The 22,951-nt window shown below is 40.7% G+C and overlaps 2 protein-coding genes across 10 annotated transcripts in view; both read right to left on the reverse strand.

Annotated features, from left to right (window-relative positions):
* ABCC8 (ATP binding cassette subfamily C member 8) overlaps positions 1 to 11,298 on the reverse strand; it is a 71,220-nt gene extending 59,922 nt beyond the window's left edge. For 2 of the 6 annotated variants that reach the window (XM_053392797.1, XM_053392780.1), the window contains exons 1-6: positions 10,694 to 11,296; positions 8,276 to 8,417; positions 5,563 to 5,684; positions 3,587 to 3,753; positions 2,691 to 2,933; positions 1,985 to 2,176 (exon numbers count right to left, since the gene is read on the reverse strand). In XM_053392797.1, coding sequence (XP_053248772.1) covers positions 1,985 to 2,176; positions 2,691 to 2,933; positions 3,587 to 3,753; positions 5,563 to 5,684; positions 8,276 to 8,417; positions 10,694 to 10,841 — 1,014 coding nt within the window. In that variant the 5' untranslated portion in view covers positions 10,842 to 11,296. Of the gene's footprint in view, positions 1 to 1,984; positions 2,177 to 2,690; positions 2,934 to 3,586; positions 3,754 to 5,562; positions 5,685 to 8,275; positions 8,418 to 10,693 lie in introns of all 6 variants that reach the window. The other 4 variants (XM_053392789.1, XM_053392771.1, XM_053392762.1 and 1 more) reach the window with 4 other exon arrangements.
* A 9,583-nt stretch (positions 11,299 to 20,881) lies between these two features.
* USH1C (USH1 protein network component harmonin) overlaps positions 20,882 to 22,951 on the reverse strand; it is a 50,432-nt gene continuing 48,362 nt past the window's right edge. For 3 of the 4 annotated variants that reach the window (XM_053392854.1, XM_053392825.1, XM_053392816.1), the window contains one exon: positions 20,882 to 21,570. In XM_053392854.1, the coding sequence (XP_053248829.1) occupies positions 21,558 to 21,570 (13 nt within the window). In that variant the 3' untranslated portion in view covers positions 20,882 to 21,557. The other variant, XM_053392834.1, reaches the window with a different exon arrangement.

A 22,951-nucleotide genomic window follows, 5' to 3' on the forward strand; every position in this document is an offset into this window, starting at 1 on the left:
AAGGTTAGACAAATTACACTGAATGCTGATATCAGAGAATATTTTTCTAGGTGGACATTTATAATAATGTGAAAAGTGCATAACATAGCAGCTATAATAAAATTTCATTTAGTCCAACTCCCTGTGAACACCCCTGACAGGAAGTCATCCAAGCCTTTGCTTGAAAACTTCTAATGAGTCCACCACCTTCTAAAGTAACCTGTTTTGTTGTTAAACTGCACATACTAGCATGGAGTTCTTTCTAATACGGTGGTACCTCGGGTTAAGAACTTAATTTGTTCTGGAGGTCCATTCTTAACCTGAAACTGTTCTTAACCTGAGGTACCACTTTAGCTAATGGGGCTTCCCGTTGCTGCTGTCGTGCCGCCACTGCGCGATTTCTGTTCTCATCCTGAAGCAAAGTTCTTAACTATTTCTGGTTTAGCGGAGTCTGTAACCTGAAGCAAGTAGAGCGCAAGTCCCACCTGCAATGGTAGTTACATGCACCAAAAAGAACTCTTCCCAGGTAGGTTACCCAACTGTATCTTCTGATCAATTGCATGGAAGAAGGGACAGTTCTATCACCTGTGGCTGGATATTGAGATCAAGGGTTTTAGTCCCCCCCACACTGTAAGCATTAACTAACTTATCAATCCCATAATGTTTGTGTTATCTCTACAATAGCTTTGTGAATGACTTTTGTTAATAATGTAATTTTCATTGTCTGCACCTTTTTCATTTTATTTTCCTCTGACCTCAGTGTTTAGAATCCCAACCTCTGCAACTATCTGCATATATATCGGCAACTTAGGAAAATACTTCATGCATCTGATGGAGATGAAAGCTTTTGTGGCAACAGATAGAACTTAGTCTTAGGTGCCACAAGGCTCACTGTTGTTTTTGCTGCAACACACAAACCTTCAGGTAATATGTTTATTTTTCATTATTCAGTAATGAATAATTTCTGGGTCAATATGCTGAACTTCAGTTCATCTATAGCACAGAAAAGGTAACCCCTTGAAATGTCTCCAGTAAGTACACTAACATACTGAAGAAAGGATGAAAACAGCAGCATATTGATTGATTTAGAAACATAAAATTAGTTCTTCATCCTCAGCATAGGATATCCATTTCCATTCCATTATGGCAGTCGATGCAAACCCATTAACAACAGTAGAAGTCTTTCAATCAAACTGGCTTGTTTATTTTTATTTTTTTTAAGGTACAAGAAAAATATTTATTTAAAAACTCAACCACCATCAAAAATAATATAACGGCAGCAATTAAAACCACTTTGAAAAGAAGGAACCATTTATGACCCTAAAAAGGAAGCTTTTGACCATCTTAAAGAAGGCCATTAGAGACACTTACCGTATTGGCCTGAATATAACAAACTGGCTTGTTTATGAGACTTTTAAAAGAGACTGCGATGCATTAACTAGCAATAAAAACACTCCATGTTGTTAGTACTAATTCATAACCACATGCTTGCTTTGGATCTGTATTCTGCAGAAGAACTGCTTCCACCCCCAATCCCTGCAGAGTACCCCACAAATCACATTCTTCATTTTTTTATTGAATATAATGTCCTGAGATAATAGCATCCCCATGTGTGCTTTTATTTTATCTCTCTAAAGATTCTGATGGAAATTCTTTGTCACACACAGTGAAATCTGCTTTTTTGTTACTGCTACTTAAAAAGATACTGTTTAGAGCAACTTCCTTTCCATTCTTCAGCTTCTTCAGTATAGAATTTGAGGTGCTACTCCATAGAAACCTTCCTTGCTTAAATACATCCCTGCTCAAGTTACTCATGTGTTTAACTTTAACACTTGGGCCCACAAAAGCATGGGGTTAACACGGTACTGTTTTGTTTATGGCTACCCTTTTTTTGGCTTAAGTGCCACATTCACTTTTGGCCAACTGTGTAAGGAAGTGAGCTTGACAATACTATGTTAAGAGAAGCTAATATAGAAGTTAAATAATAACAATACAAAAATAGTACCTTGGGGTAGAAGGTGTTGTTGCTGCTGTTTCCAACATGGTGAACAATTCCAGAGATACACAGTGGGCCAGCAAATCCAAGCAGATCTGCCAGAATACGGAAAGTGCTGCTTAGGACCAGTGGTCTTCCGAAGGCATTACAAAGGGCACGCCAGATAGACTTGGATCCTTGTGGATTTGGAGTGTTTTTATTCTGTCATACATATAATTTAAAGAAAAAATGCCTTTAATGGGAAGAATGTAATATTCCAAAGTGATAAGTAACATTCACAAACCATTTTCATAAGCCTCTCACTTGACTTATCAATTTATCATTAATTTTTAAAGTACCTAAAATTTACTTAGCATCACACACGGGTCTACCACCTAAAAGGCATGGCACAAAAGGAAAAGTGGGGGGAATAAAAAAACAAGCAAATATGGAATAATTGTGCTGTTACAAACAGTGCATTTAAAGATGAGCCAAAGAAACAAATACTAGTAAAAAAATTCTTACATAAAAGGATTTTAGACACCAAACAGTCTGAGAACATTGTGGGCCAAATTTCCAATCCTTATTCATTTTGATAGGCGCTTAAGAGAAGTGAGACAGTTTTCTACCGGACTGTAGGCATAAGCATTCCATTGCATGCATGGAGCTCTTCTGCCTGCATTCGTCATGTTTAAAGCCAGAAACACAGTTGTGGGTAATCCTTTTCTATTCATACCTTTGGAGATTCAAAGGCCTCATTCAGGAGCATGTAATTTGTCAAAGCTCTCATGGCAATAGGCAGCTTTCCTATGGCTTTCAAGTCTATTGGTTTCTTGTGAGCTGTTTTAATGAATGCATTCATCCACCAGTATGTTCCTTTGGACAACAAATTCACAAAAGGTTGCAAGAATCTGACTCCAAGATCCTGAAGGTCTTCAGGAGGCTTAACTTCCTTCGGCGTTTTGAAGAAAACGTATCTCTAAACAAAGACAAAAAGAATCTTAGGCAAGTTAATGGAGAGGGAGGCAGGAATAATAGGATACTGTAATATGTATTGTCCTCTGTCCAGGAGGACCAGGTTGCCATGGATTTTAAGGCATGTATTTTCAATTGATTCCTCATCTTCCAGTATCTCAATGCTTGACAAGCAGTACAGTATAGATTTGGCAGGACACTGCTGTGTTTCTGGACAGAACATATTTCTTAAGCAATATTTTATCCAGAGAGTCAGAATTAAAGGCCATCATGGACAGGATCCAGCAACATTAAACACATTCAAATTGCAATTACATCTTAGTAGTGCTCCATACTATAACTTGGTGCTCAAGGAGATGGCAGAGGAAGGGGAAAGGAACAATGTCAAATTACTTGAGCTTAATTATAACTAGCATGTTGGCTTACAAAGCTGTATATGGCCAAATTTATTTTCACCAGGAGGCATGAAAAAGAACATGACTGAATTGGAACTGACTGGATGTCATTCTAATATTCCACCTCCTTCTAAGAAAATGTATATGGAAACCTATATTCATGGGACTTCAGAAATACTAGTACGTTCAAGATGCAGTTATTAATGGACAACATTAACAACTTTGCTTTTAACCATCTAAATTTTCAAGAAATGCAACTTACCCTTACCCTGATGACATTAATTTCTACAAGAAGCAACATTCCATAAAGAACTACTAAGAATCCTGTGAGGCAGAATCGAAGCTGGAGAGGTCCAATATTATTATCACAAAACTTTACAAATTTGATGGTTTTGGTTATAAAAGCTAAAGTCCAATAGATTAGCAAGGCTGTTGAAAGAAGAATAAAGCACTGGTCAGTACAGCACTTCAAAGTTAAAGAAGGCAAATAAAATTACAAGATCGTTCAAGGGATCTGTCCTGAATATGTAAGTGTTTAGCAAATTAGATTTCTATAATGTTGGAAATTCTGAAGTTTTGACTAAGCTTACAACCACAAAGATAAGTAATCAATATAAGCATTCTCAGGCATGGCTACAATAACTGTCTCTGGCATTGATTTGTACCTGCTTTGTACACTTTCAGTTGAGTATGCTGAATGTACTTGGTGAAACTTTCATATATGTGTGTGTGTGTGTGTGTGTGTATGTGTGTGTTTGAGAGAAAGAAATTCTGACTAACTCCTACACAAGCTTCCCTGTAAATATTCCCTTGTAAATATTCTCATTCTCTTTCCAAGCCCCATTAACAAGGGCATGTTTTTAAATAGCTCCCGGTGACTTCTGCCTCACACAACCAAGCCTTCATGTGCTGTACTGTAATTTGCCCTGTGGAGCAGGGAATTTTTGCAATGGCACCAGAACCTGAAAAGAAAAGGTTTAGTGGGTGTATTGAAAGGCTTGCCACATGGAGGCAATCACCTTGGGGAGGAATGACAAGTGAGTCTGATGTATCAGTCTTCAGTATATTCATTGTAAAATAATTAATCAGCAGTCTTATTTAACATCCTTGTGACTGCTACACATGCCCAAGCACAGACTGTTGTGCTGTTCACAGGAACTACAGGCAGCTAGTAGCTTGCTGTATGTGCCAGTCAGATCTAAAAATCCAAGCCTTTGGCAGAATTAGAATTGCGAGTTCAAGTTCTTCATTTGAGTGTGGGGCAGGACACAGCCAGACAAAAAAACCCTACATGAAGTGGGGAACAGTGGACTGTGGAGAGAGAGAGTGATCTGGGGAGAGTTATAGGAGCCAGAGAGAAAGACCTGGAGGGTTTTATTTTGCTGCAGAGCTTAAGTTCTTCACCATATTCTTAGATATCAATGCTATAGAAGAACAAAGTGATCCATCTTTTATTTAGATATTTTAACTTCAACTTTCCAAACAAAGCACAGCTTCTTGTTCAGCAGATAAGACTAAGTATTGAGTTGTTCAAATAGTTAAATAAATACACATAGGAAGGGCTGGTTTTCTGACATTCAGTCTCATGAGATTAGACAGGAAAAAATGGTCATTTTCCATTTTCTCAGAGAAACATATGGGCCAAACAACTGTGGAACTATTCACATATGACACAAATTTCCTGTCAAGGGATGAGATGACTCCCATAACTATTCCCAAGGAAACTACTTGCATCAACAGTACAAACAAATACACTATTTGCCAACAATTCCAGGAACATCAATTCTGTGGAGCTATTTTTTAAAAAACTCAATTTATGATTGTCAAGAAAAATATCAAAGCAGTATGTGTATGGTGATAACAGCCATGTGGCCTTAAAGCATTGGTGTTTACAACGAATAGATATTCTGGAATATGAGGTGGGACAGGACAGTTGCCCCCTCCCAAATCAAGTAAATCAATGAAAATACTAACTGAGGTTCTGCCCCCTAACATAAATCCTGGCTATGTCCATGTTCTTGTTAAATAATAAATGGGGGGGAGAGTTCATTTCATCAAAAATACTAATATTTGAAATCAGCTTTGTTAGTGGGAAACAGAGAACAGTACTAGTAAGCTTTAGTTAGACAATAGAATTTCAGTTGGGGGGCACTGAAGTGAACCTCCAGCAAGACCTAACAGACCTTCTCCTCATAACATATTCACAATTTCATGTTTTTCTGTATTGTGGGTACATACCTATTAATAGCTTTGGAAAATTTGATGTTTCAATGTTGTGATAGTAAACAATTGATGTGATGGCTGCTAAGAACGCCATTCCAGGCGGCATGTACAGGTGCAAATGACGAGATTTTGAATTCCTAAGTATAACAAAACACATTAATCAGAAGTACCCTGTTGGAGAGTACCATGTTTGCTCTGAAGCCTACATGAAGACCCAAAGTTATTTGAACAGAGATTTTGATAACACACAAAGGAATGCATGTATGGTTCAGTCACTCCAGTGTGTGTGTACGTGTGCAAATACACACATAAAGAGTTCCCACTCCTAAGATACAAGGCTGAAGCCCAGAGAGTGGTTCCCCCACCAAATACATGCAACAATGTTAGCTTTCCCATCTTTCTTTTTCAATCAGCATGGAATTTATTATGTTCATGATTCATATGAGGGCAGAGAAGAAAGGAAAATTTCCACCCATCACTTTAATTTTCAGTTAGGGTTCAGCCACACTTGCCCTTGTCCTGCCACTTTCCCCTGGGAAACCTGACCTTTACTGCTGAATCAGAGCAAACATCAATCCGGTTTTCTCTGGATTGACGTTTGCTCCTTTTTCTTTTTTCTTTTTTTGCTAACGAGTGGGTTCTCTTGAGGAAAACATTAGCGGGAAGGGCAAAACCCCTCAGACATGTGTCTAGAAAGCACAGGATAGCAAAAAAACACTTGGACCCATGCTGGATGAGCCCCAAACTGAATGGCAGCACAATCCTGTACATGTCTCCTCAGAAGTAAGTCCCATTGAGGGAATGGGTATATCATTGCAGCCTTAATGAACTAATTACTGACCAAAAAGTAAATCAGTGCACATGAAGATTTTATTCCTGTTCATAGTAAATTTGTTTAAATGAGAATATGATTGCACTTAGAACAGAAATAGTTTTATAGCTTTATTTGAAATATGTTATACAACAACACTGGTTTAAGGGGCTTCCCACCTCTTTCTCTCCCTCCCCTTGACACACATAAGCAAACATAAACAAACACAATCATAAAATAATTCAAATGTGTCATAAGCACTCTGAGCAGAAAGCTCCAATTTCAGTCTGATTACCCAGCTGGGCAGAAACAAGCTGGGTACAACAAGATACAATTGTCATAATTAAACAAGATACAATTGTCATAAAGTCAGATTGTGTAGACCTTTGATTACGTAGCAACTGCCTTGCTAGATCAGATCAAGGGTCTTTGTAGTCCAGTATTAATTAATAAAAATTTAAAATGGTGGATCAAATGCATTTGGGGATTCTCATAAATACCATGAGCTTTTCTGATGACAGTACTCCCCAGCTTTCCACAATGTGAAAGGATGTGTGTCTATCTGACAAAGGTATGAGTCCAGGTACAGTGAAGAAGCCAGCTTTTCACTAGAATTGAATAGAAAGGCTATAAAATTCTATGCAGTGGGTTCATAGTGCGTAAAAGAATAGACAAGTTTTAAAGGCAGAAGCACTATCTTTTATTTAAGCAGATATATGTAGATGAGAAAGGTTTTCCCAAGGATTTGCATGGATTTCTTCAACCTCTGTTCTAAACCTGCCACCATTTAAACTCCCTTATATTGATTGTAAACACTACCAGAGGCCCAAAAGAGCCCAGAGGAATATTGAAAATTTAACAGTTTGACTGCTAAAGCTGTGAGTATACTATGCAGAAATTTGTCAGGATGATATGAGCAACAGAAATTTTTATTATGTGATGTTATCTCAAGGACTGGCTGGGTGCCAAAGCCTAACATAACCTTCTGCTGCCAAGCAGACTGTTAAAAAGATAAACTGTTTGGGCTTCAAGAAGCTGTTGTAATCCCCTTTTAAATTCACTGAGTTACTTTCTGTACTGCTAATTGCTCTTTAGATGCAAGTATGTGCTAGCATTTCTTAAGTACAGGACAAGAACTTCGGATAACAACAGACATTGGCTCTGATACGAACTTTATTTCTGTGAATGAATCCAACTTTACAGTCATCTAATGGAGCTTCTCCCCCTTCTCCTTGCAGACCTCTTCAGCAGTCTGCAGCCTCTTGCTCCAGGGAGACCCTTCAAAATGGCATTCCCACAAATGTGAATGGAGGAGCAACTTAGGATCCAAATAAATGTTTGAAATAGCTGCTGCTCCAGGTTTGTTTAAGCAGCAAAACAAAATCAACTGGCAATTTTAGTAAATTTAGCAAAATTTCACATAATTTAAAGAATATCATGATAGTGCTATTGGCTAAAATTATCTGACTCTCCCAATGCACAATGTATCATGTTGAGTTTTTGTTTTTTTAAGGGGATTTGATGTAATTTTTATAAGTTTGGGGTTCCCTTTCAGCTGCTCTGCTTGACAGAACAGTGCAATGAAGGGTCTCATCTTGTCTCAGACTCTTGATTCCTATGATCTTTTTCATCCATAGAGGATGCAGCAAATTTTCACAAGAGAGTTGGCAAACAGACAGAATGAACTGGCTAGCTAAAGATAATTTAGAGTGTATGTGTATTTGTACACACACACATTCTTGGCGAGGTCTTTGGAATATCTGACACAAGTCAGTAGGTTAATCACCTCGAACACAGATTACATTTCTAACAAGCAGAGTTGGCAGTAAACAAACTTGTGTATAGCAAGTTGCATACAACTGCGTTAAAAATGGGAAAGTATTGTGAAAATGAAAAAAAATCCAATTATGTACTTACCCATCGGACACTATACCCTCAGCTATTTCACATACCAGCACAAACAAAAGAATGAAAGTCAAAATCCAGCGTAAATTGTGACCAGGAAAATGAAGCCAAGTACTGTGGTGGATATGAACTTTGGAGCTTTGACTTCCCCATCCTAAATGTAAGAAAGCAAATAATCACAATTATCCTGAGAGTTTTGTGCAGAAAAAAGTGAATAAAAAAATGCATAGCCCTGTCCATTCTGAACTGGAAATAGAAGTATAGATCTTTTGCTATTAAACATGAAATGGAAACAAAGTTAGAAATAAAACATTTGATTAAAACATCATAATTGCATTAAGGGTCTAAAATAAGATACAAATGGGATCAAATATCCTTTATATTTAGACTCCTGTAATCTAGTAAATACTAAATCAAAGCAAGAACTCTGAATTTGCGCTATACCTTGGGTTACAGACACTTCAGGTTGTGCATTTTCAGGTTGTGCACCGTGCCGAACCCAGAAGTACCGGAACAGGTTACTTCTGGGTTTTGGTGCTTTGCGCATGCACAGATGTGCCGAATTGCGACCTGCGCATGCGCAGCCGCGGTGCTGCGGGTTGTGAATGCTGCGGGTTGCGAACGTGCCTCCTGCACGGATCACGTTCGCAACCCAAGTGTCCACTGTAGTTGGAACATCAATGTATCATATATATGATTGAGAAACTGAACACTAGGTGCTAGTTCCACTTAAGTGAATAAGAAGGGGCTTTCCACACTATTATTGTAAACACACCCCAGATTCATTCTAGCAATGATTTGCATGTTGGTGTTTAATGCACTGGACTAGGACCTGGGAGACCCATGCTCAAACCACCATTATGTTATGAAATTCACTGCCTAACCCTAGGCCGGTTACTATCTCTCAGCCTAACCCACCTCACATGCTGGAATATGTATGTCCCCTTAAACTCCTAAGAAGAATGGCGAGATATAACTAAATATCCCTCTCCCCCCCACATCAAAAATGTCTCATTAACTTCAGTGACACTTACTTTCTAGTCAGTGGGTTTGGGATTACAGCATTTGTGCAGTACAAATGACTTTCTTGTGTTCAATATTATATAGAGTGCATTGTGTATTTTTTCATGGAAAGCCAGTCATACTGCCTAGTATATTAGTTTCATCTGTCTAGGCAGGAAGGGTATTTTCAGAATGGGAAGGAAGTGTGGGGGAACCTCACTGGTACACTACTCACAAATATAACACCCACAACAAAAAGTGGAAGGTAGCCTGGGGTTATACATCAAATAAGTGCATATGCACAAAATGAGTAATCAATCTATGCATATTAAAACTTCTTTTAAAAACAAAGGTTTAGAAAATAGTGGTGAGAGGAAAGAGCTATAGCACTCTTTCTAGCAGGTGGGTGTGATACTTGCAGAATCAGAACCATCACTGAATGGGGAAAAATTCATATTGTCTGAAGTGCTTTGCATGATCAGACAACATACTTCCTGAAGTAAAAGACTGATTATATGGAAACACTGGAAATGATCAACGAGCCAGTCCTTTAGCTTTAAGGTGAATAGACATTGACAAAGGACATCAACAATGGTGCTGAATTTGTGCATTTCTCTTACACAGCTCTTTCAGTATTCCTCTTGAAAAAGAAGTCTAGAAAATTAATTTGGTTTTTTAAAACAGCATTTGTGCCATTATGTGTTCATGACCTAGAACTCTGATTCAGACTAGAGTTCTATTGATCTTCGGAAGAAGGCTGGTATAGAAATTGAATAAATAAATAAAAATACAAATACATAAATGAATAAACAAATAATGGTTCACGAGCATGACTGGTAGCATGCCAGTTAAAGTTAGACATTGCCACTACAAACTACTGCTGGACCAGTAAAAAAAGTGCACATCTAGTTTTAAACTAGGGAACCTATTTTTTTAAAAAAAACACAAGCAGGTCCACTGCAGCAGTGCTTTCTTCTTCCCTCTGTTTGACTAAACCCTAATATGTTTGTATCCTCTCCTCTCCATAGCCTTCCTTGACTTCATTCAGCCCTTTTTCAAGGCACACACGATCCATGTTCTGACTTATTCAGGACGCCAGGCAGTTGAGCTAGGTCTGCAAAAAGATGGGCTGCACTTCACACCTGCCCCCAATAAGTGAGAGGGGCGAAGGCAGAAGGAGCCTGACATGCATTTCCTGCTGCCGCCAGATGCTCTCTAAAGCCTTTGCGTCCGAGCTAGGGAAGGATGCTGCCCCTGCTGCCGCTGGGGAAAGCAGGTCAGCATCGCTCAGCAAACACGTCGTTGCTTCCTTCGCCTGTCTGCTCGGATGGATGCCTGCGAATGAACAGGCTCGGGTGCCGCAGACCGGGAACGGGGGAAGGAAATGTACGCCCGGCGGCCCCGCTTCCCCAGGCGCCCCTTACTCACCTATGAAGAGGATGGGGAAGGTGATGAACAGGAGGAAAACGTGAGGCACCACGTTGAGCGCGTCCACGAAGCAGCCGTTGTTGAGCACCCCATTGTTCACCTGGTAGGCAGCCGAGTTGTTCTCGCTGCCACAGAAAGCCAAGGACATGGTGGTGGTGGTGGTGTCCGAAGGTCGCCAGGGAGCAGCGTCGAGGGGGAGGCGGACATGCACGACAACAGAACAGGCGCGAAGACGCGAGCCGGGCCCAGGGTCCTTTTCCCGCCTCTCTACCTGAGCTATACCGCGGCCGGCCCGGCCCCCTCGCGCGGCGGCAACAAAGCGCGCGGGGGGAGCCGTGAGAAGGCGGCCAGATGCGCCCCCTCAGCTCTGGAGCGCGCGCGCGCGCCGGGTGGAGCGAGGCGCCCGGGAATTCCCCTCTATCGGTTTAGCCGAGGTCGAGCGGCTGAGGAGAGATGGTGCCGCTGGGACGAAAGGCTGAGGCGGGAGGAGGTGACGGGAGCGGCGGGAAAGCAAATGCCGAGCGCGCTCCGGCGACGGAGAAGGCGCTTCTTGTGGCTTCCCGGCAGCGGCAGCAGCTGAGAGAAAAAGGAAGCCGCAGTTCGGTACTTAAAGGAGCCGCCTCCGCTCATCTGTCAGAGAGGCAAATAGTCGCTCTCTCCGCTTCTTTTCGGAGTGGGGGTGTCAAGCCTGAGGCCATCTGGTGCGCGGGAACACGGAAAACCCGCCGTCTTTCTGTTTGCAAACATTTCAGATTCTGCCCCCTCTCCACTGTCTAAGGATTCCCATCATTCCCTTGGCCAGAGGACGCCTAAAAGCCACCCTTGCGCTAGAAAACTATAATGAAAACTAGCAGCTGAATTATTTATTTTTACCATTTATTAAAGTTGTATACCGCCCTATACCCGCAGGTCTCAGGGCTGTTCACAGGATAAAAAATCACAATATAAAATCACGAAATACATAAAATAAAAACAACAACCCAACAATCCCCTCCCCCCATTTAAAAAGGGCATTGGACGTCAAAGGTCTGGTGAAAGAGGAATGTTTTTGCCTGGCGCCTAAAGGTGTCTAATGAAGGCGCCAGGGAAATCCCCTTGGGGAGAGCATTCCTCAAATGGGGGCTACTGCAGAAAAGGCCTGTTCTCATGTTGCCACACTCCAGACCTCTTGTGGAGAAGGCACACAAAGAAGGGCTTCAGAAGATGATCTCAGGGTAGGTTCATATGGCAAGAGGCAGTCCTTGAGGTATCGAAGTCCTGAGCCAGCACTTTGAATTGGGCCCAGAGCAAAGCTTTCCAAACTGTGTGTCATGACATAGAATAGAATCATAGAATCATAGAGTTGGAATAGACCACAAGGGCCATCGAGTCCAACCCACTGCCAAGCAGGAAACACCATCAGAGCACTCCTGACATATGGTTGTCAAGCCTCTGCTTATAGACCTCCAAAGAAGGAGACTCCACCACACTCCTTGGCAGCAAATTCCACTGTCGAACAGCTCTTACTGTCAGGAAGTTCTTCCTAATGTTTAGGTGGAATCTTCTTTCTTGTAGTTTGGATCCATTGCTCCGTGTCCGCTTCTCTGGAGCAGCAGAAAACAACCTTTCTCCCTCCTCTATGTGACATCCTTTTATATATTTGAACATGGCTATCATATCACCCCTTAACCTCCCCTTCTCCAGGCTAAACATGCCCAGCTCCCTTAGGAGTTCCTCATAAGGCATCGTTTCCAGGCCTTTGACCATTTTGGTTGCCCTCCTCTGGACACGTTCCAGTTTGTCAGTGTCCTTCTTGAACTGTGGTGCCCAGAACTGGACACAGTACTCCAGGTGAGGTCTGACCAGAGCAGAATACAGTGGCACTATTACTTCCCTTGATCTAGATGCTATACTCCTATTGATGCAGCCCAGAATTGCATTGGCTTTTTTAGCTGCCGCGTCACACTGTTGGCTCATGTCAAGTTTGTGGTCAACCAAGACTCCTAGATCTTTTTCACATGTACTGCTCTCAAGCCAGGTGTCACCCATCTTGTATTTGTGCCTCTCATTTTTTTTGCCCAAGTGCAATACTTTACATTTCTCCCTGTTAAAGTTCATCTTGTTTGTTTTGGCCCAGTTCTCTAATCTGTCAAGGTCGTTTTGAAGTGTGATCCTGTCCTCTGGGGTGTTAGCTACCCCTCCCAGTTTGGTGTCATCTGCAAATTTGATCAGGATGCCCTTGAGTCCATCATCCAAGTCATTGATAAAGATGTTGAATAAGACCAGGCCCAAGACAGAACCCTGTGGCACCCCACTAGTCACTCGTCTCCAGGATGAAGAGGAACCATTGATGAGCACCCTTTGGGTTCGGTCAGTTAGCCAGTTACAAATCCACTGAGTGGTAGCATAGTCAAGACCGCATTTTACCAGCTTCTTTACAAGAATATCATGGGGCAACCTTGTCGAATGCCTTGCTGAAATCAAGGTAGGCTACATCCACTGCGTTCCCTTCATCTACCAGGCTTGTAATTCTGTCAAAAAACGAGATCAGGTTAGTCTGCCATGACTTATTTTTCAGAAATCCATGCTGACTATTGGTGATCACAGCATTCCTTTCTAGGTGCTCACAGACTGTTTGCTTAATGATCTGCTCCGGAATCTTCCCTGGTATTGATGTCAGACTGACTGGGCGATAATTATTTGGGTCCTCTCTTTCCACCTTTTTGAAAATAGGGACAACATTTGCCCTCCTCACAACATTTGCCCTCCTCACAACATGTTATTGTGTCTGCTGCAGTGTGTAGGTGTGTCGCACGAATGCTCCCCGTGCTCTTCCCGGGGCTAGTTTAACCTCCGGTTTGCTAGTAAAACTGAATTATTGTGTTGTGAAATGATGCATGTCTAAAAAGCGTGTCACCAACATGAAAAATTTGGAAAGCTCTGGCCCAGAGTATTGGAGCTGGAGTATTATGACATACACAGGGCCGACCCAAGACATTTGGGTACCTGAGGCCAATCACAAGATTGCTCTTTCCCTCCTAGCTAGGGAAGAAGGAGTGAGTGAAGATCTATATCAGGAGCAAGAGGGAAATAAAGATCTACATCCTGATCTGCTGCGCCTGTCAATCCGGCCCTGGAAACGAACAGGACTCCCTTGTCCCTTGCTCTGCTAGCCTGCCCTCTGCTCTGTTGCTGTTATTGCTAAATGCCTGATCAGGCCATAATATCACAACAATCCATTGTTTGGAAGAATCTTACCTGGCTTGCATCACTGAAATTTGGGGTGGATGAGCTGGGTCCACCTAGTTACTCAGTTCTGAGAAATTCTGAGCAGGATTTACTTTTTCTTGGTGCAGAATCTTATTACCCAGGTGCAGAATTTAAACGTTTTGGCGTGAAGTAACCACAGTCCTTAAGTATGTCATGCTATTTATAGTCCTAGAGTATTTATGAGAATAGTCTTCTCTTCTTTCTGCAACTCTGTTCCTACAGTGTTAACAAGCTGCTGTGACAACTATCAAGACTGGAGTTTGTAGGAGCTAGCTGCCAAATAAGTTATACTTTCAATAATACGAAGACATAACAAACTTCACAGACTTTATTGGTTTTGTACTTTTAAGAACCTTTCGAAGAGCATGAAATATGAGGATCTGATTCTGTTCTATTAAAGTCAAATAAAGCTATCAACAACTTTAGAGGGTTCAGATCAAATGCTGTGGGTGCTGCAAATTCATCTGGTTGCATATCTTGTAAAAATTCAGCACAAAGGTCAGCTCCTTATAAGCGATTTCATTCCCTTCACATCACTCATACCATACCTAGTACAGTCAGTAACCTAATTCAGTTGTGGATAGAAGGCAGAACAGGAAGAACTCATAGATCTCCGAGTGGTGGTTTGAAGCAAATTGGCAAAGATTCCTGACTCCCAGTTATTTAGCAATGGTTGCAACAAAGTAACAAAGTGTAGAAATGAAGAAAGGGTTTTTGAAGGGGGTGGGGATAACAAGGAGATTTTATTTTTTAATGTGGAAGGATTGTGAGCTCCATTCAGTTCTGGTTGTTGTAAAAACAGGTTCCTGGAGTCATAATTATTTAATTCTGTGGTCTAATTTCAACTAAAGAGTTGCACTAGTGAAAACCAGCACAACAATCTTGGCAGAGTGATGGGGCTTCTTGCCCCCACTGCTTCTTCTGCATGCCCCATGCCCCACAGATCAGCTCTGGGGGTTGGGAGAACCTTCATAATAGCACACAGGGGGAGGGGAGGTCATTCCATCTGACAAGCACAAATGCTTGTATGGACCAAATGATCATATTAACACAACAGTGTACATAAATGTCTTTTGCACTGGATTCCATATTATGGTCTCAGGATTCTGGTAAAAACCAGAGTATATTCCACAGGCTTGGTGTCTGCCAAGCTCTGACTTACCCCCCCCCCCACACTTGAGTCATAATTTAGCTGCCCAGAGTGGCTGGGGCAACCCAATCAGATGAGCAGGGTACAATTATTATTATTATTATTATTATTATTATTATTATTATTATTATTATTATTTAGAGAAGAACAGGGATCACTGATTAGCTAAAGACTGATGTCTCGATTCAAAATTCCCATGAGTAGGATTTGCTCAGGGGATACTCTTGCTAGTGGGGAGGGGGAAGTGATTTCTAGTAATCCTTTCTGTCCCCTACAGGCTCCTATGCCACACGAAAATGTCTCCAGAAGATTGAAAGAATCTTCCAGCATTAGCAAAAATTGCCCCTCCCTTCCAACAACAGAAACTTCTCCTGGATCAGGGTCCCTTCAATGAATGGATGGATAGCCCAGGCTCCAGGTCAGAAAGAGACATTCATTTTGGCAAAGAATGCGAACAAGTAATGCATAGAATTTTCTTGCTTTAAGTAAGGGCAATTGTGCTCCAACCTTTTGAACCCAGTAAGCTCGAGCTGGTGGTAGTACATTTTTCTTCTCAGGCAGCAGAATTGGGTGGCTGTGTTCTCCCCTGTCAGGTATAACATCGCCAGTTTAACTGATGTTGTGCAAACATAGAATAACATAACATAGCCTTTAAATTCACTGCACAGTCATTTTTAAGGGGGATCTGGCTTCCAGGAAAACTCCACAGAAAGCAAATGAAGCACAGAACTGTTGTAAGAATACTGTACATCTTCATGAAACTGTGGTATCAAGTAGGTCCATGATGCAGAGAACTTGGATATGTGTTAACATAGTATAGCAACAAGAGATTAAATATGTGCAGTTTTCAAACAAGATGGTGCTTTCCAAGCAGTTTTAATGAACAGCTATGTGATTGACAGCTCACACCTCTAGGACTAGGGTGAATGTACTAATTTTACATGCCACATGTAAAAATATATATCACTTGCCTATTTATTCACAGAAAGTAGACATTTGTTCACTTTTAACAAGAATATGCCTGTTGTTGTTGTTTAGTCATTTAGTCGTGTCCGACTCTTCGTGACCCCATGGACCAGAGCACACCAGGCACTTCTGGTCTTCCACTGCCTCCCGCAGTTTAGTCAAACTCATGCTGGTAGCTTCGAGAACACTATCCAGCCATCTCGTCCTCTGTCGTCCCCTTCTTGTGCCCTCCATCTTTCCCAACATCAGGGTCTTTTCCAGGGAGTCTTCTCTTCTCATGAGGGCCAAAGTATTGGAGCCTCAGCTTTAGGATCTGTCCTTCTAGTGAGCACTCAGGGCTGATTTCCTTCAGAATGGATAGGTTTGATCTTCTTGCAGTCCATGGGACTCTCAAGAGTTTCCTCCAGCACCATAATTCAAAAGCATCAATTCTTCGGCGGTCAGCCTTCTTTATGGTCCAGCTCTCACTTCCGTACATCACTACTGGGAAAACCATAGCTTTAACTATACGGACCTTTGTTGGCAAGGTGATGTCTCTGCTTTTTAAGATGCTGTCTAGGTTTGTCATTGCTTTTCTCCCAAGAAGCAGGTGTCTTTTATGAATATATGAATATGCCTAGTATACACTTATTTTGGAGTAGCTTTTGTATTTCTTTCAAGCACTATAGTAGTGATAAAAGATTATTGCCTATGACAAATATTTTTTTTTTAAAATAAATTTTTATTAATTTTCCAACACATATCAAATGACAATACAAAACAATACAAAAACAAACAAACACATACACATGTATAATTTCTTAACCTTCTTTTCCTTAAACCTTCTTTCAGCGACTTCCCCATACCTCCTTTTTCTGCATCCTTGTTCTAAATCCTTCCAGCAACCCCTAATTTTATTTACTTATGGCACTTCCTTTAAATCCTTTTTCCCATATCCAATTGTTTATCGCTGCAATTCTATTTTGCATTACTCAAGACATTTTAGCACTCATTAATTTTACAACAGTTTTTAAGGTAAACTTTAAATTTCTTCCAGTCTTCTTCCACCGTCTCTTTCCCTTGGTCTCGGATTCTGCCGGTCATCTCAGCCAGTCCCATGTAGTCAATCACCTTCGTCTGCCATTCTTCCAGTGTGGGTAGTTCTTGTGTCTTCCAGTACTTTGCTAAGAGTACTCTTGCTGCTGTTGTCGCATACATAAAAAACATCCTATCTTTTTTTTGACACCAATTGGCCTACCATGCCCAAGAGAAAGGCCTCTGGTTTCTTCACGAAAGTGCATTTAAGCACTTTTTTCATTTCATTATAAATCCTTTCCCAAAAAGCCTTAATCTTTGGGCATGTCCACCAAAGGTGATAAAAAGTACCTTCAGTTTCATTACATTTCCAGCATTTGTTATTGGGCAAATGGTAGATTTTTGCAAGCTTGACTGGGGTCATGTACCACCTATAAATCATTTTCATAATATTCTCTCTTAAGGCATTACATGCCGTAAACTTTATACCGGTGGTCCATAACTGTTCCCAGTCAGCAAACATAATGTCATGTCCAATATCCTGTGCCCATTTAATCATAGCTGATTTAACCAACTCATCCTGTGTATTCCATTTCAACAGCAAGTTATACATTCTTGATTGCCTATGACAAATAAATGATAATCCAAAATAACAGGTCTTCACTTGATGTCATTTTGACAACAGCTCCCGAAAAATCACTGTAATAGGAGTGCCTTTTGTGGCTGATGAAAATGTTCATAAATTTAATCCTCACTCAGTTCACTCCTATTTACCGGTAAATGCATTTTTCTATGTTTTAATGTAATTGAAATTGATTTCTATTGTAAGATGCATCGAGTGCTTTTTAAAAATGATATTTAAGTGGTGACAATAAGAAATGGGAGCACACATGAAACACTTCTCATTTGTTCATTATTCAGATTCTTCAAATGTGTTATAGATAACTAATAGAGGCTTCTCATTTGTACCAAAACCCTCCCAAAAGTAGTCTTCTTTCTAACTTCCATCAGGACAGAGTAATTGCCATGATCTGGATTCAGATGGTGACATCCAAGGTTGCTTGTTTCACTGTGCCTGAAACAAAAAAGCCCATCTGCGTAATGTTCTTAATCAGTTCCAGAGCTTGGGTTTAACTCCAAGGATAGAACGGAGCTGTTTTGTTTATAAAATTAACAAGGCACTGCACTTATTAAAGAGTTGGATTTCTGATAACAATGTGATGACACAAGGGTTAGTGGAAATTTACTGCAGAACCATGTTTAGAAGCATATATATGAAAAGAGGCCATATCTATTGCTGAACAAGTTTTGCTTTCATACTGTCTCTGTTCTGCTTCTCATCTACGCTGTCATTATTAGGAGGTGTGAACAAACTCAATCACACTGTGTCCAGATGGAAAGCAACACATGGAATGATTACTCTCTGACATGTGAGCCAGAAGCATTCCTAGTAGAACTAAGCATTTTGTTGTTGCTTAGAACATTTGTATCTCTGCTTCTGAGCCAGGTTATGGAAGGGAGAAGTACAGAACTCATGTAAGTCTTGTACAGTCCCCTAAATATGTATGGCTGCCAATATTAATCCCTGTTGCTTTCAGATCCAAACAAATACGAGTCAGAATACCATTTATTTCCTCAAATGCAGTTCTGACTGTGATCCAGTTCCATAAGATTGTGCACTGGTAGTGACTAACTTTATAAACATATGGAAGTTTTACTCTCACTTGGTCCCTAAACAAAAACATGTGTTCCCTAAACTTTAAAGCTGGTGTCTCTTTGCTTTGGTCTCTGAAGAGCTGGTGTTTAGCCTGAAGTGACTTTTGCTTGCTGCAAGTCTTCAGATGATAATCTGAAAGGTATAATTTGTTCCATTATCACCCTCTAAGGGAAGGGAAAATAGCAAATAGTTGGACCTTTTGGAAAGATGGGTCCTAGAGATCCTCTTTGCGTTTTCTGCTCTTTCAAAAGTCATGTTAGCCAGCACATACATCTGTGTAAAATTGGTGGCATAATTATCTTAAAAGTCATTGCACTGAAATGAAGTTTTCTTAAGCAATGAGTGTCTGCTAATCTCACATTCCAGTTAAACAATTCATTCTCTGTTTGGCCCTAGTTGATCATGTGCTTTATTCCTGGGGAAATGTCTCTGTACTAATTGACAGTTGAAGAATCCTACTTATTTTAAATATGAAAATCTTTGTATTGTGATGGGTTGTTGTTTTTTAACAAATTGTTCTGTATAGTTCCTCTACTTAAAATTTTCAACTTGTGGTAGTAGAACATACTATTTTTGCTTTTTTAAGAAAGTGAGGGAATCAAATAGAAAGTTTTAAAAAGGACCTTCAAAATGGTGGCAGGATGTCTTTTTTAAAAAACAACTTTTGTTTTCTTCTTGTCTTATTAAATGTCATGTCAATATAATTGCCAGATTGTCCATTGTACAGTATGTTTACATGGGAAAAAGCTCTTCTTTCCCATTTAAATTTCCTGTTAAGCCGTAAGTAAACAAGAACCTATTAAAGTTAGGGGAGGATGAAGAGGTCAGTGATCCCCAGAATGGGAAACAGTAGAGGAAAAGAGACAAGAGTAGAAGTGGGGAAAAGAAGATTGAAGCCAAGCAAAAGTTAACATCTTTCTTTTCAGGACATGTTTGCACACTTTGTGGGGAAGATGACTGTGAGCATTTTAGGAAGATGCCCTATAGCTTCTCATTGTATTTTGGGGATAAATGCAGCACTTGGAAGCCAGAAGTCCCCTTTTGCTACTGGAAAACCTCTTCTACTCACAGGCTAATGGAAGACTGCTGCATAACCCCCCAAAGCCAGATAAATTATTTCATAAGATATTATTTCCCACTAGAATTTATACATTGCAGCCTGTATCTTCCTTACTCACCATTACTTCTCAAACTGTAATGCTGCACTGTGGGAATAATTGAATTTCACAGCACATGAATGGTATGATACATTAAATATTTACCAATGATGGGACTAAGATTGATCTGGAAAAGATCTCTTTCAGTTTCGGCTCCCCTTAAAACCAGATACTCTTAACAAAGGACAAATGGCAAGTAAGCGAGAGACATTTTCTCCAGACAAAAATAGTCCTCGCATCTTGTATTTGCTGTCATAGGGAACTTGCTGTTGATGCTAAAAGGACCCCACAATCTAGGAGTTAAAAGTACATCAAGTATTTTAGTGAGTCAGACAATTGGTGCTTCTAGACTAGATCATCTCTAACACAGGCCTCTCCACATGTAGAGGCTGTAGCAGACATCTTTCCTAGCCATGCCCCAACAGAACTTATTGTGAATTTTAATTATGTATTGATTTTATCCTTGTAAACCACTTAGAATCCATCTTGCCATATACATGATAGATAGATAAGTAAGTAAACAATGTTATCTGAGATCCTTCCTATTAGGGATGCTTGGAACCAGGGATGCCAACCTGAATAAAATATTTTGGGGACCCAGGTAAGCCTCACCCCACATAATCACATGATGCAGTGCATATACCCCATTCAAATGGAAATGCCCATCAACTTTGTGGGGGCCTGCCCCCCTCAAATATTTTATCGTGGGGGCCGAAGCTCCCAAGACCCCTAGGAGTTGGATCCTATGCTCAGAACTGAAGCTGGGGCTTCTACGTTCAGGGCATGTGCTATACTACCAAGTTATGGATCCCTATCTCCCAACACACCTGGAGTGGGAGTAAATGCTTGTACTGTACCTCCTCAAAGTGTGTTTTTATTATTTTGAAACAAGCCAAGAATTTGGCAGATTTACCAACAACCACAAGTTATCAGAATCCTGTTAAAAGACACAGTAACTCAGTGTCTGGGAATTACCATTTTATTTTCAAAATACACTATTGCATTAAAAGGCAGTTTAGAAATTATGCTGTATATTTGGACATCTTGGCACACTGGAACAACAGGAGATGTGAAACATAAAAACAAAAATCATTTTTTGAATATAGAGTAATTAAGAAAATGTAAATGCTGTATCTGTAAAGATTCAAAATAGCAATTCAGAAATGCATTAAGCATTGAGTTATTTATATCATCAGTATCCTCGCTGAATTCTCCCCTATCTTCTGTGCTTTAAGTATTAGTATGTGAGAAAATTACTCATGTATAGGATTGTGCTATTTCTTCCTTTGAGAAAGGATCGAACTCTCCTAAACAATTTCACCTGTAGTGTACTCAGGACAGTTTCAAAATTGGCCCCTGGCTCTTTTTATCATCTCCAATGAATTATTCAGCTGTTGGCAGTTATAAGCAACCACAAACCATGGCTTATGAGAGGAAATAAAATGACATGCTGCTCTGAGAGTTCAAACACAAGGTTGTGAATGATTTGCAGAATCTCATGTTCATCTTATTCACACTTCTTGACTGATAGAAGTCTGATTTGACAAAAGTAACTCGATACCTATACATTGGTCGATTTCTTCAGAATGCTTATGTTTTGTTTCTCCCATCTTAAAAAAATGTCCTGTAATAAGGGAGGAAAAAATGGTTAATGCCCATCTCTGTCAAGGTGGGATAGAACTTGAGTAAGCAAAACCGAATCATACGATAAAATTAGATAAAATTAGCGTTTACAGTGCTTAACCCTTCAGAGCATGATCACAAAAGACTCATGCACATCAACATGACAAATGAAGGAGCCTAAAACACTTACTGATGGCAAACATAGCCTCTATTTTTCAGGAGGCTTAGGAAAGGTTAGGAAATGTGTGTGTGTGTGTGTGTGTGTGTGTGAGTGAGTGATGGTGGACAGGAATGTGGAACGAGTCACACTTTTTCTTTTTGTGCTTCCCTGTGAAGAGATGCATGTAATGTTTCTGCATCTGCAGCTCATACATCAGGTTGTAGTATAGTTGTTAGTGGAGTGTTGTAGTGTGAGGTCCCCACAGAACATTGCCCCAGAAGCTCAAAAAGAGGAAGCATGACTCACTTGCAATTTCTCTCCATGACTTGTAAAGGGTAAAAATCTCCTTCGTTTATAAGCAACTTTAGGATTGGAATTGAGAAGCTTTACCTAGACCAGGTATGGGGAAACTGGGTCCTCCAGATATCGCTGGACTCCAACTCTCATCAGCCCCAAACACCATGGCCAATAGTGAGAGATTATTGGAGTTGTAGTTCAACAATATCTGGAGAGCCACAGCTTTCCTATATGCCTTTTTAGAAACCATGAGTTCACAGTGCAATCCTATGTGCACATTCACTCGGATACAAGCTCCATTGAATTTTAATGACACCAGAAGATTCTAAGTCACTCTGTAATAAAAAAAGCAAAGTGTCAACACCAAGAATGAACAAAAACATGTGACTTCCCCCTGGAAGCCCTTTTTCCACCTTGGGCCTGGGGGCGGGCCCCATACTCCACCACAGCATATAAGGCTCCAAGGAAGCCCGAGACATTGCTGCCACCGCTCTGCTTATGAGTCTTGGGGAGGACCGCTCCCCCCAGAAGCCCTTTTTCCACCTTGGGCCTGGGGGTGGGCCCCATGCTCACCTCCGCAGCCTATGGGGCTCCAGGGAGGCCTCGGGTGTGTGGGGTGGAGTGGGTGTTTAGTTGGGTGTGGGAATCTGTTTAATTTAATTATGTTGTGTTTGTAACTTTGTTTTTTGTTTTTATAGTTTTATTGTTCTGTTAGTTTGTTTTCTGTACAGGTTTTAATTTGATTTTAAGGGGAGGGGTCAGGGCTGCCTGGGAGTGGGTCCCAGCAAACAAAATGGCTGGGGCAGGTTCCACAGGGGGGGATGCACTGGGACAACCGATCTCAGTGATCATGGGTAGGAGGAGGAGTTACGCTAAGACCAGACCATGTCATTACCGAGGAAGCAGGCTTAGTCGTTGTCTGAGG

The sequence above is a fragment of the Podarcis raffonei genome, chromosome 1 (genome assembly GCF_027172205.1).
Source record: "Podarcis raffonei isolate rPodRaf1 chromosome 1, rPodRaf1.pri, whole genome shotgun sequence".
Taxonomy (NCBI): Eukaryota; Metazoa; Chordata; class Lepidosauria; order Squamata; family Lacertidae; genus Podarcis; species Podarcis raffonei.